The sequence below is a fragment of the Ananas comosus genome, linkage group 19 (genome assembly GCF_001540865.1).
Source record: "Ananas comosus cultivar F153 linkage group 19, ASM154086v1, whole genome shotgun sequence".
In the NCBI taxonomy this organism is placed as follows: Eukaryota; Viridiplantae; Streptophyta; class Magnoliopsida; order Poales; family Bromeliaceae; genus Ananas; species Ananas comosus.
In genome coordinates, this window is record NC_033639.1 from 8721184 (window position 1) to 8735027 (window position 13844).

The 13844-nt window shown below is 32.5% G+C and overlaps 1 protein-coding gene across 1 annotated transcript; it reads right to left on the bottom strand.

Moving 5' to 3' along the window:
- On the bottom strand, window positions 2453–3673 carry LOC109725020. Its single transcript, XM_020254060.1, has 2 exons — window positions 2998–3673; window positions 2453–2802 (listed from the first exon to the last, which is right to left on the bottom strand). Exon 1 carries the CDS (start codon window positions 3556–3558, stop codon window positions 3004–3006), a length of 555 nt encoding a protein of 184 aa, XP_020109649.1. The 5' UTR covers window positions 3559–3673; the 3' UTR covers window positions 2453–2802; window positions 2998–3003.

Sequence of the window (13844 nt, forward strand, 5' to 3'; positions counted from 1 at the left end):
ATTAAATATATACAGTAACACACACAAAAGAACAGAATATATACAGTAAACACTTCTTGCTATTAAATAAATAATCATACTTTTGGAATAGTATATATGCATGTATAATGATCATACTTTTGGATAACTACGCAAAATTTCAAAGTTTAGGAGGATAATTATGCTAATCTAAAGTTGGAAAAATACATAACTTTCAAGTTAAGATGGGATGCATTAGTGAATGCCCCTAATTTAAGAAATATTATATGTGTTGGAATATGATGTTTCTCATATTTCTAATATACTTAATTTTCTTATTGGATATTCCTTACAATATTAGTATGTACTTAATTTCCTTATGCATGGCAAGTTGTTTTCTCATTCTTCTTACGGGCCTATTAAGCTATTGTATTATTTGATTTCTTTTTTATTATTTGGTCTTATATGACTCTATTTAAAGAGGCCTTCGTGTAGTATAAATCATAACAAAAGAAGTGCAATATATTCCAGTTTTTCTCTTCCGTTTATTGTTGAATATAAGTATTAACAGTAGCGTGGTTCTCTGACAATTTAAACTTTCGAAGAAAAACAATTATTTCATATATAATTTATATTTATATAACTCCTTGACAAAGTCTCGAGTTTTAAAAAAAGAAAAAGAAAAAGATTGTTTCATATATATACTTTAACACATGCACCCAACTACATTTCAACAACTTCATGAATTTTTTTTTTTGAAAAATAAAAAAAAAATCAGGTGTTTTGATTTTATTCATGTTTCTACGAGGGGGGTACCATTCTCTATTATGTTTCTTGAGTTGGCATAGCTACATAGTTCACATGGAATACCTCATCTCTTATCAATGCAAGGGGAATATGATGTGGTCCATAGCATGTTTTTTGGACTATTGTGCTCATAAAAATATCGAATCTCACTGGGGCCTTGATTATGTTTAATTTTCATTTTCCATTCGCTTATCGGTTATAGTACAATTTATAGATGAAAACAAATTTACGGCTGTAGATTGTTATCCAAAAAATTGATCTAGGATGATACAGGCTCACGTGCATGGTGAATATTAGTCAAATAGATAAAAAAAAAAAAAAATGATCTATTACGGACCTGCTTAGAATTTATCTTAATTAACTCTCTCGTCACGTGGACTGACTGAAAAGATACAGAAAAACCAACAAAATAATAGACGTACAGGAATGTATGCCGCGTGAAGTGGCAAATATAGAATTCGAAACCTCTTAGACCGGAGTTTTTGTATGCCAGAAATTCCATTGTACGTGCCACAAAACTTTGCAATTAAAGCACCTAAATTAATATAATAAGAACATATATGCCCCGGAATTAGGTATCTCGTACATTTGACTGATCAAAGTCTGTTAACTAATTATGAAACGATTGTTATTTCTCTAAAATCTTAAGTTATTATAGAACGGTGGAAAAGTTGAAAAGGCTCTTAGCGAGACCAGCTATTTCTCAGCTATTTCCGAATGACCTATTAATTGCTGAGGAGGTCGCCATACGGAGTACGTTATGTACCGAAAAAGTAACTATAATTTAACAGCTAGATCAAGATACATTTTATTGCTATGTATATAAAGAAAATTAATTAGAAAAAAAGCCACCAAAACTTTATTCCTAATGGTTTAATTAGTACTGTGTGAGTAATGAGTGACAAAATGCCCCTCTCTCTCTCTCTCTCTCTCTCTCTCTCTCTCTCTCTATCTCTCCCTCTAAGCTGGAATAACAGCAAAAAAACTGAATTAACTTCCTATTCCAAAGCCACAAGCCATGACCCACACTAAAGATCCTAAATGCCCCCTCATGTGTCCGGAGAGATCTAGAAAACAAATAAATAAGCTTGTGAGAATGGTCTAAATGATCAGTCGTCGGATCATACGTACGAAACAACCAAGAAATATACATACTTAAGTAGATCAGAATGATCGAGTTGAGATTTAGCTAGTTGTGATGTATATATCATAATTCCTTAATAAGTAACTTATTCGACGGGGAACAACCCAGATATATAAATACTTAACAATCGACGTCCCTTATGTTCAAAAGCCCTTAATTAATATTATTGGACCAACAATCAGGTGATAAAACGCCTAATAATCTAAATCATGCAATTTCGATCGTGCGTGCGCCTTTTAAAGTTTCAACAAAGTAATCTCTTTACGAGTAGAGAAGGTGTGATGGTCGCCATATGGTTTTTGCTCAACTAGTAATCCATTTAATTACTTTGTTTGAGAATTTTCATAATTTTCTCCTGAAAGAATATTGCAATCGATAGAAATGGCGCGCTTTTGCCAATTTTATAAACACTTTTTTCTAATTAACATTGGTATATGTTAATCATATGTAGATACAAAACAAATAATATGTATATATTTCCTTCATAAGCAATTTTACTTGCTAGCAACTTGCCTTCATAAAAATATAGCTACTAAATAAATGTAACAAAATGTTATAAGTTGGCTATATATATATAATAGAAACATTTAGGTACAAAGCTACAAGTAAAAGCTCCCACTACATGAGATGCCTTTTGCATTAATTGTTGGAACCCTAACCTCCTCCTCTTGATGGGCAATAATAGCTTATATAACAAAAAAACATGCTTTTGATTTTGGGTGCACTCTACACTTGATTCCTCGTTGAAAAGACCCTCTCCAATTCTTACCCCCAGATAAATATTTGTTTGGAAAAATTTTCTCCTCACATTTGTTGATACTAATTAAACAATCCAACTCAAATTTTCACTTCCAAGTGATGAAGCTTCCCTCTTGCACTCCCTAGAGAGAGGCCTGTGTTCATAGCAAAAAAGCAAAAAGAAAAGCACAACTAAAAGATTAGATGAAAAAATGAAATGTTGAACACACAATGTACGTTAGTGTTCACTCAAAACTGGCATATATGTGAAAGATGTATAAAATTGGAACATATTTTTTTGTACGTAGAGAAGGATTAAGGATAGAGTTACATGTGAGAAACATGTATACCTTAGATCATTTGGCACATTTTTGGTCCGAAAGGCACCGCATAAGATCGACTTGTGCGCGGAGATAGATAACATAATCTAAAGCCTCATTTAGGAGAGAAAATCCATCTAAGGACTCACCCCCTGGTATCAACCTTCTCAAAACTTGAGTCCTCTTCTCCACCATTCTCCTAGCAAGAACATCAACCCCTAAACTTTGCGGTCGATGCGTCGTGTTCCTTCTCCTCACACAACACATTTTATGAGATCTTTTTAGGATCTTCCTACTCCTTTGGATCTTAAATGACTTATAGGAGGAGTACCTGGTCATCCTCTCATACCCCTTCCCTAGAATTCCCCTAAAGAGGGCCTCGCATTGCTCCTTCTTAGCAAGGTTGGCGACTACGATGGCGCGCGTCCATGTCGTGTTGCCTCGAGCGAAGGCCATCGCGACATCCGCGGAGAGCTTGATCGCATTTTTCCTCTCTTGAAGACTCATGATCTTGGATGAGGCATTGGTTTCTTTGAGGCCCAAGAGCATGTTCTTCATGAAGGCTTGTTTGAATGAGCTGTGGTCTTTCATAGCTTATTGTTGGTTGAGAGAGTATAGGAAACAATGGCTTGAGCTTTCTTAATACATATAGAGAGAGAGAGAGAGAGGGAGAGAGTGAGAGAGAGAGAGTGTTAAGGAAGGGGAAGAGATACTAAAGTAGCAACTTATATAGGAGATATTTGAGCATTTCTCATGAACTAGTGGGTTCTACATGAAAAGCATGGCATGTGGCCTTATTTGAACATGGTCCATAACTTTTTCTTACTTTTTTTTTTTCTCTCTCCATTTCCTTTATTAATGTCACAATTAAGATGGCCTGCGTTTACTGTTGAGGATGGAGGACAACATTTAATTAATTATATGCTTTTTAATTAACTATGCATACATTATCTCCATTAATTATTTGCATGTAATGGTCACATTGCGGAATTGATTAAGGTTGTTTGAAGATAGAGTAGGTTTACTATGAACTTTAACTCAAAAAAGGTTTGTGAGCTCAAGTGCAATCGCATGTGATTTGATCAATGAGGTTGTAGTACAGAGAGGCAGAGACCAAGAAATGCTGTGAGGAAAATTAATTAAAGCAAAAGTACGGGGTCTAAAATGCAAATATGGGGCCCTTAGGCGTATGAGACATTGCACATGCATGCACATGGTGCTCGAGCCCCCACTCAAGGCCAAAAAATTTACTACTCTCACTACTCCAAGAATTTTTAATTATGTTACATATTAATCCTAATTTTTTTTTTTTCATATAACTACAATATTATTAGGAGCCCATTTTATAGGACAAGAAAGTATATACTGAACTTGTGATGGATTCTTATATAAATGTTTGCATAGAAATGCACCGACCAGCACTAATAATTTGTTGGGTCCAAATTAAACAATTGATTCAAAATATTTAAACTCAATTATTATTACTAGAGTCTCCAGTTTTTATATTCTTCCTGTTCGAACCTAGACGTCCTCGTCAGATTTCATTTCATTCCCTAGTGGACGATTATCAGATTTCGTTAGACCTTGACGTTCTCGCTTTTCGGCCCTTGTCAGGTTTCATTCTCTAACCCAATATTATCAGGCGATCGACATGAGATTAATCTCACACTTCGAAATGGCAAACTGACTTTAATATCAATTATAACGACCCAGTCCACTAGTACTAATAACTTATTGGGCCCAAACTATTGGCCAAAAATGCTTAAGCGCATGTATTATATATTATTAGAGTTTTTAATCCTTTATATTTCTAATCATATTTTCTTTCATATCTAATTAATGAGGGACTACTAGAGCGTCAAACACATAATAAATATATATGGAAGGCAACGGTACGTAAGAGTTTTAAAAATCGATTTAATAGAAGCGGATCCAAAAATATATAAAACATACTAAATCGACCCTTGAATTCTACAGAAGATATTATGCTTATTAATAATCTAATAATCTGCTAATTAAATATCAAATGCATATTCAAGTTGCAGATTCAATATATGATTCAAGATATATATATATATATATAGTCCAGTTACTATGCTATCAATAGCACTAAGTACTTAGTGTTATTAAGTTTTCCGCATCTACCCTTGTAATCATTTTCACATGTTAAATTATACTATGCAACTAACTACCTATTAAATCCTAGAGGATTACTATTATTTTAAGCGCACATCCCTTCATTCAAGGGTCGAAAATCTAATAGCATAAATAATTTAGTATTGTTAGTAGTATAATAGCCTAGTAGGGTCTAATATATAGCTTCACAAGGCTAGATCTACTCAAATCGTTATATGAATTAAATTCTCTATTGAATTAGAATGTGGCGTATCTATTAAAACCCGTTTAAGACGACATCTGAATCAACCTTTAAAATTCTTTTTAACTTTTATTCGACATGAGTTGTTCATTATATTTCAATACTTAGCATCTAAACTTCAAGTACATTCCTCAATTATAATTCTAAAATATATTAGATATAGTTTTGCAGATTAGGGTCAACACATGCTAACAAATTTGGACTCAAAAGGAGTAGATATCTCTTTCTCTCTCTCTCTCTCTCTCTCTCTCTATCTCTCTCTCTCTGAAATATTGTTGTAAACACTAAAGTAATTATATTTTTTGGTTTCTATGGCAACATAAACTTGAACTTTAGTGCATATATTAATAAATAAATTGTGCTACAATTTTTTTATTCTTTATTTACTATTTACCAAATTGTGGGTTGATGCAGCTTCCGGGAATCAAGGGGAAGGGTGTGGGTGTCGTCTTAATTTCATCTTAATTTCCCTCTGCACTCTCTTGTACTCAGCTTTGAGAAAAAGCAAAAATTGTTACTCCACAATCCACATGGTGTCCACATGGGCTTCCAATATATATATATATATATATATATATATATATATATATAAACACGTATATTTAAATTTGAGTCTGTCGATAGACCCATTTTTCGGCGAAAAAATTAGCGTCCATTTTTTTCTTTCCGTACGAAAAATTTTAAATATAAGAATAAAAATAGAAATAAAAACAGCAATGAATATGTAAGTTCTCTATAACAGATTACTGATGTGAAAATTCTAAAATATAAATTTTTCTATTTAATTTCAAAAGTAAGTTTTCTATAATAGATTACGGGTGTGAAAATCCTATAAAAGATATTTCTATTTTATTTTAAAATATCTTTTTAGATATTATCTATTTAATTTCAAAATATTTTCTTTTTAAGATAACGGATTTTATTTTTCTATTTAATTCAAAAATTATTCCTAATAGATTTTATTTTCTATTTAATTTCAAAAGTAATTTTTCATTAGAGATTATTATTAATTATTTATCATTTAAAGCATACTTTCTTAATAGCGTGATTTATTATTTTAAATTTTTTAGATACATATTTTGGCAATCATGTAAATACGGCTAAATTAAAAATAATTTAAAAAATTATAACTTTTTCTAATAATTATTACGTGCATTTGCACGTACATTTACTATGTATATATATATATATATATATTATTTGTATATATATATATATATATATATATATATATATATATATATAGACTGAAATACTGGTAATAGCACTAATCACTTGGTGCTATTAAGTTTTCTATCATTGGATTAAAAAATATGCGGTTAGAATGATGCGGGCCCCTAGGGTTGAGCGGTGATTGGTTGAATAGTATAATCGAACGGATGAAAATGATTAAAGAGGTAAATTTAACGGCAAAAAACTCGATAGCACCAAATGCTTCATGCTATCGATAGTATCATAGCTGGATTCTATATATATAGAGATAGAGAGAGAGAGAGTTGGGCTAGAATACTATTAATAGCAAAATACCTTTTTTGCTATCAAATTTTAGTCTTTGGATTAATTGTTTTCATCATTTCTAATCATTGGATTAAATATTATAACTCAGTGGGGACCACTCAACCCTAAGGGATTAATATCATCCTAATCCTACAATTTCTCATCCAAGGGTTAAAAACTAGATAACAAAAAGGATCTTTTGCTATCAATAGTATTCCAGTCTAGAGTATATATATATTGTCTCTCTTTCTTTTTCAAAATAATTGCATACAACTTTCTATAAATATATCGAATATTAGATATATTCCTACAAAGTTCAAACTTTTCATATTTATCTTTGCAAAAGTCCTAACCTTTTCGAATATATCCCGCTGTTAGGATCCATTAAAAAATATAGTTAATTATAGGTAAAATATTTAACTATGAATAAGATAAATTGACCTTTTTATCTTTTTTATATTATTTATGATAATAGAGAAAAAAAAAGAAAAAAATGATTGGTGAAAATTTTTGAAAGAATATTTATGATTGATTCAGAGAAGATACACTAAAGTTGAATCCGTATACAATTATAATTACAATGAATTACAGCTATAAACAACCAAACAGTGCCGGAGCTAGTAATAGAGAAGGAGATTTTTGGGGTCAGTTTCTCGTAAACAAAGGCTATATAGTAAAAAGGCCCAACATATCATTGTCTAGGTCTAATTGTACCACGTAAATTATAACAAGCATGCATCCAAAAACAAGATACAGTTTTTCTCCCTTTTTTTTAAAAAAATTTTTTGGTGCAATTGAGAATTCGAGAACATTTTACTTCTGTGATTCAAAATTGCTCTATTTTTATGTTACCCAAAAACATGAATCTAATACAAAAGCGTGCCCAAGAGGGGGATCGGATCTATGACCTCATAAGTTACAGAGTGAAGGAGTTTAGAATTAATTTAATGTACGTATTATCTAAATGATCGATCTCCTAGAAAATAAATCTGAAAATATTTTTGACAATTTAGTTAATCTAATGCCAACTTATATGTACATATTTAGAGCTATACTTTCAAAAGTCGTAGGCTTTCGATGGAAAACTCAAAGTTTCTATTAAAAGTTTTGATCTCGATTTTCATGATAAATAGAATTTTGTGTTAAAACTTTATCTTATTTAGATCATTTTATACTATTGAACTTACAAACATGCCACATTAGTTTTAAAATAGTCATTTTTAAGACTCTTTTATCACTAGCTAAGTAATATCGAAAAATTATAAAATTTAATTTTTAAATAGTTTTAATAACCGTAGATCATGCCTAACAAAGCTGCCCATCGAATCGAATATCCTATTATCAAAAATAACTTAAAAAGTATAAAAAAAAAATTGTACTTTTAAAAACACATCGATCAGACGTAATCTACATATTTATATGGTTTTTACCTCTACATGTTTGAATGCTACAAATAAAATTTTATTTTATTTATTTATTTATTATTGTACTACGCTTTCTCCGAGCACGAGGAATATCACACGTTGCAATTTGAGGTGCCCCGCACATGCGTACGCTGCTAAACACATGGATGGGCTCCGCTCGTGTCTCCACAAAGCCATGCACTTCTTTGGACAAAGAATCATTAAGAGACTAATATGGCACACACATGGGTCCCATTTTCCACTTTAGGCCCTAAATTTGGGGGTGGCCTTTGAAAATTTGTCAAAGTTACAAAATTAGCTACACATTCCACTTTGAATATATATATATATATATATATATATATATAGAGAGAGAGAGAGAGAGAGAGAGAGAGAGTTTTGCTAGAATACTATCGGTAGTAAACGGCTCGATTTACTACCGATTTGTTTTTGATGATAGAGCTTCCAAATTGATGATCGGCACCGTTAAACATGGTCTAAACTATTTAAACTATCTGAAAATTAAATTTCACACATTTTCGATATTGCTCTCTTGTCCATCAAGTGAACAAAAAAATAAATAGCTGGAAATGAATATCCTTCAAAAAGTGATAATACAATTTTTATATTTGAGATCTAGAGTCTAGATCTTATTTTAAATAGTTTAAAGAATTTTTTAACAAAAATTTAGTTGATTTGAACTCTTCTATACCGTTAAACGAACAAACGCACCATATCGGCCATTAAAATTATAGATTTTGTGACCCTTTAATCATTCAGTTAGAGATGCCAAAAAATTATAAAATTTGATTTTTAGATAATTTAAATGGTTTAGATCATGTTCAACGGTGTCGATCGTCAATTTAGAAGCTCTATCATCAAAAACAAATCGGTAGTAAATCGAGTAGTTTACTACCGATAGTAGCCCAGTCAAACTCTCTCTCTCTCTCTCTCTCTCTCTCTCTCTCTCTCTAGGCCATGGCTACTATACTATTATGAGTATTGGAGCCCTCCTACTCATAAGTTGTTTTCAATGATGGAGCTTCCGAATCAACGATCCACTCCGTTAAATATGATCTAGAGTATTTGAAACTTCTAAAAAATAAATTTCGTAAATTTTTGAAATCATAATAAAGTCCATCAAGTGGGCATAAAATGAACGGTCAAAATCGAACAACGTCCTAAAAAAAGTTGATCGGATCCTTCAATTCAAGATCGGAGTTATTGATCTTTATCTATATAGTGAATAGAATTTTCTATCAAAAATTCAACAAATTCTGATTCTTTTATACCGTTAAACTAGCAAGTATCCCATACCGACCGTTAAAAATTGTCAAATTTGTAACCTCTTGATCGTAAGGTAAATGATGTCGAAAAATTATAAAATTTGATTTCTAGAAGTTTTAAATGCTGTAAATAACATTTAATGGTGTGGATCGTCGAATCGGAAGCTCTATCATCGAAAACAACTTATGAGTACGAGGACGATCGTACTCATAATAGTATAGTAGCCGGACCCCATTGGTTAATAATATTAATTCAATGGTTAGAAATGATCAATGAGGTTGATGTAAAGGCTAAAAAATCGGAAGCACCAACTACTTTATACTTCCGATAGCATATTAGCTCTACTATATATATATATATATATATATATATATATATATATATAATATATATATTATAATATATAATATAGTCCTGCACTATACATCGATCATCTACCAAGCCCTGTATACTTATTGATTTTCTACCAATTAGATCTACCCTTTGATCTTTCCAGCCGTTAGATTATACTATTAAAACGCAACACCCACCAACCTAGGGGCAGTCATAGCAATCCATAACCACACATCTATTCATCCAACGCGGAAAAGTCCAATAGTAACCAAGGCTTGGTACTATTATAGTACAGTAGCAATAATTCTTATATTAGTATATATATATATATATAGTATATATTAGTATTTATAATAATACTACGCGAGGCCTCCGTGCTCCTAAGTTCGTTTGTTTATGGTTGGAGGTTTTTCGAATCGATTATCGGATCCGTTAGACTTAATCTAGCGTTTTGAAATACTAGAAAATAAATTTTGTGATTTTCGATAATCATTTACCTAGCGATCAAAAAGGGTTCAAAATCAACAATTTTTAAATGGTTGATGTATACCATTTGCAAAGTCTAACGATATAGATAGGTATTCAAAATCAGATTAAAATTTATAGAAAATTTTTATACTGATTTACAGGCAAAGATCAATATCTTCTGATTCGAAAATTTTAGGTGTATATCATCACTCTTTTTTGTAGATTTTTTTTTTCTAGTGCCGTTGATTTGAACCCTTCTTCGATGGGCTAGGTAAATGATATCAAAAAAATCACAAAATTTATTTTCTAGATAATTTCAAATACGTCCGATCAAGTTAATGGAGCAACATCGATTCGGAAGCTCCATGATCGAAAACGGCTTAGAAACACGTTGAGCCTCCGTGCTCCAATACACACATGACCTACTATATCATTATATATTAGTATATTATATATATATAGTATATATATATATACTATATATATATATATATAATATATATTATAGTATATATATAGAGGCTGGTGGGCTGGGCGGCGGTTGCCAGTGAGGCACGGGGACGCAGTCTTTTGCACACCATTTTTGTAACTCATTGGGATACGCATCGAAGATCCGGGGGGGTGCCCTATCCGCGACTGCGCCTACGATGAAAAGCATCCGTTAGATCCCCACCGTTATCTCTCTGTCCCCTCTTCTCTCCTCTCTCTCTCTCGTCACTCTCTCTTTCTTTCTTTCTTTCTTCTTTTCCCTTTTCTTCTCCACAGACCTCACTCCCCCAGAGGCCTCCCCCTCCACCAGCACGGCCACCTCCTACTCGCCCAAGCGCCCCAAGCCCGCATTGCTTCTCACTTTCTCCTTTCTTCTTTACTTTTTCTTTTCATTTCTTCTCCAACAATCTTACACCGCATCAACCTCCCTCCTCCACACCGCCGCCCTCCCATCATCGCCCAACCTCGCCCACTCGTCCCCTGCGGCCTGCTCGCATTCGAATTGCTGGCTCGCTCGCCCCCTCGCCTACACTCTCGATTGCTGGCTCGCTCGCCCCCTCGCCTACTTCTCAGGTTTGATTCTTTCTTTTTCTTTTTTTTTTTAATTTCTTGCATATATTAGTTTTAATCAATTTTATTTTTTTGTAGCTTGCATCGAAAGAAAAGGATGGTGCTACATATACTACAAAAGGCCAAGAAGAGACAGATAGCTCAAGTGACTCTGTATGAAGATAAACTTGTAACATGCGTAAAGAATGGCTGAACTAGGCTTTTTGTTTGTAGTATGTATTTTGCTAGTAATAACTCTGAAATGATACTTATTATCCGGATAGTTTAACTTGTAGAATGTTCAAGTAATTTGGATGATTTAACTAATTTGGTGAGTTGCTCTGTATGGTTAAATTTGATATATCATTTAGTCACTTCTTCTTGCTCTTTTATTCCTTTATAAAGCCCTCTTCAGGTAAAGTTTCCATTTTTTTAATCCTATTCCTGCAAAAATTGTTCAGATACTTTTGTATCCAACAACCCATTTTGGGTCTGGATGTGTTTTGTGATGTGTGATTACAATTTGGTTATGCTTGTTCCCATGTCTTGTTGTGAATTGTGGGTTTTGTGTTCATGGTGAGTAGTTGTATGAGGTTAAATTTGATGTATCATTTAATTGTTAGTGTGACCTTGTGTGATGTTTATGACACAAATTGGTAGTTCCTGTGTGTGATTATGGATGGTTGGTTCTGGTCTTTTGGTTGCTTCTATTTGCTTGTAGGTTGTAGGTAATGATTCGATAAGCCGTCTGAAGTACACATCAAATTTGCAAGAGCTTCAGTATGCAGATGTCATAATTGAAGCCATTGTGGAGTCTGAAGATGTAAAGAAGAAATTAATTCCTGCTTTTGACAGTGCTTTTATTGATTATAGGTTTATTCTTAGTAGAAACATGAAATAGAAACAAAGAGAACATCAAACATAAGCCTACCTTGGCACTGCTTAAGTTTTTTGTTTTCCTGGCCGTAAATTCTATTCTGTTGAATGTGCTGGTTGATGGTAATTTGTTTGTATGAATATCTTGTAAACGCTAGTTGATTCTTTGGTACCTATCTAAGCATTCTATGAAGGTATGCAAATGGGATTCTAACCTGTATTTATATTATTGGGGGCTGAGCAAATGTTATATGTTTATCAATTCTAACCTCTTAACTTCCTCTATTTTAAATTGTTACAAAACTTAACTCTGCTTCTGGTTTACTTGCTAAAATAGTAGTCTAGACCTCTCATTTAAATCTTCTATCTATCAATGGACACTTGCTAAGACATTCTCATCTAAATATTAAATGGACAAAGTGGACGAATCACTGACTTACAACTTAATGGAGAAGTTTTTCTGAGAATGAGGAAACTTGACAAATTGGTATTTAGTGTAGAACACAATCAAATTAAAGATATAAATTCATACAACACAATCAAATTAAAGATATAAATTCATTAATTAAAAACAGTGGTTACAAACATAGTTCAAATAGCCTTTAGTTACATTAAAATCTTCACATACATCATTGCGACGAAGACAAACAGTACAACCAAATACAACTTTATTTTAAAAATCCTTCTCTCTGTCTTGATTTTTAACTCCTTTAACTCATCTCGTATTGCAAGAAAATTTATATTGTTTAAGGAATCATCTGTTTGTATTCCTGTAGATGTGCTTCCTTCTGATGTCACCTCAGAATAACCCTTTTCTGAAATATTAAGATCTGAATCACACCATCTGAAGAATTGACAATAATTTCCACTTGTTTTCTTATTATACTTAGAGCAGCTATAGAAAGGCCTTCCAGGATTAGCAGAGGTACGAGAAATTTTAACAACTGCTTCATTGCCACAGTAGCATAATATAACATGTGATTGTATATAACCCATACTCTTCCTTCTATTCATTTATTAAATTATCTGTAAAAAAAATAGCAAAATATAAAATGAGATTTAAAATTCGAAAATAAATATAAGCAACATACGTAAATTAAGAAGAAGTAGTTTAATTACTATTTTATACGAAACCAAGAAACTGCCGCCTTGCAAACCAATTCAAACAAAGAAGCTAAGCAAGCAGAAACCATTTTGAATGGCAACAATTCCATGCATCTGGAAAATGAGAAACAAACTGATTTTGGAAAGCGCCTTATGGATGAAAGTGTGGAAGAAAACTGCGACGAGGAATTAGGCAAGTGCTTCGAACTTGTGTCCTGATATAGTTGTAGCATGTGTTTGGGCAAGTGCTTCGAACTTGGATTAACCTTTGAAGGTAGTGCTGTTTATGACATCTAATTGAAGTGTAGTGATTTCGTATATCCTTGTTCCATGATTCCAGTAATATAAAATGAGAAGTATAACCAAGTCTAAAAATACTATGGTAATACTTGATGGTATAGGGCTATGGAATAAAATGGTTGAGCCAAGCCATGATATTGTCATTAATTGAAAAGACTACTTTTCTATTAATCGATACTAATCACTAAGATATA

Excerpts from the sequence above, each read along its gene's own strand:
- LOC109725020 (XM_020254060.1), bottom strand. The coding sequence starts at position 3,558 with ATGAAAGACCACAGCTCATTCAAACAAGCCTTCATGAAGAACATGCTC.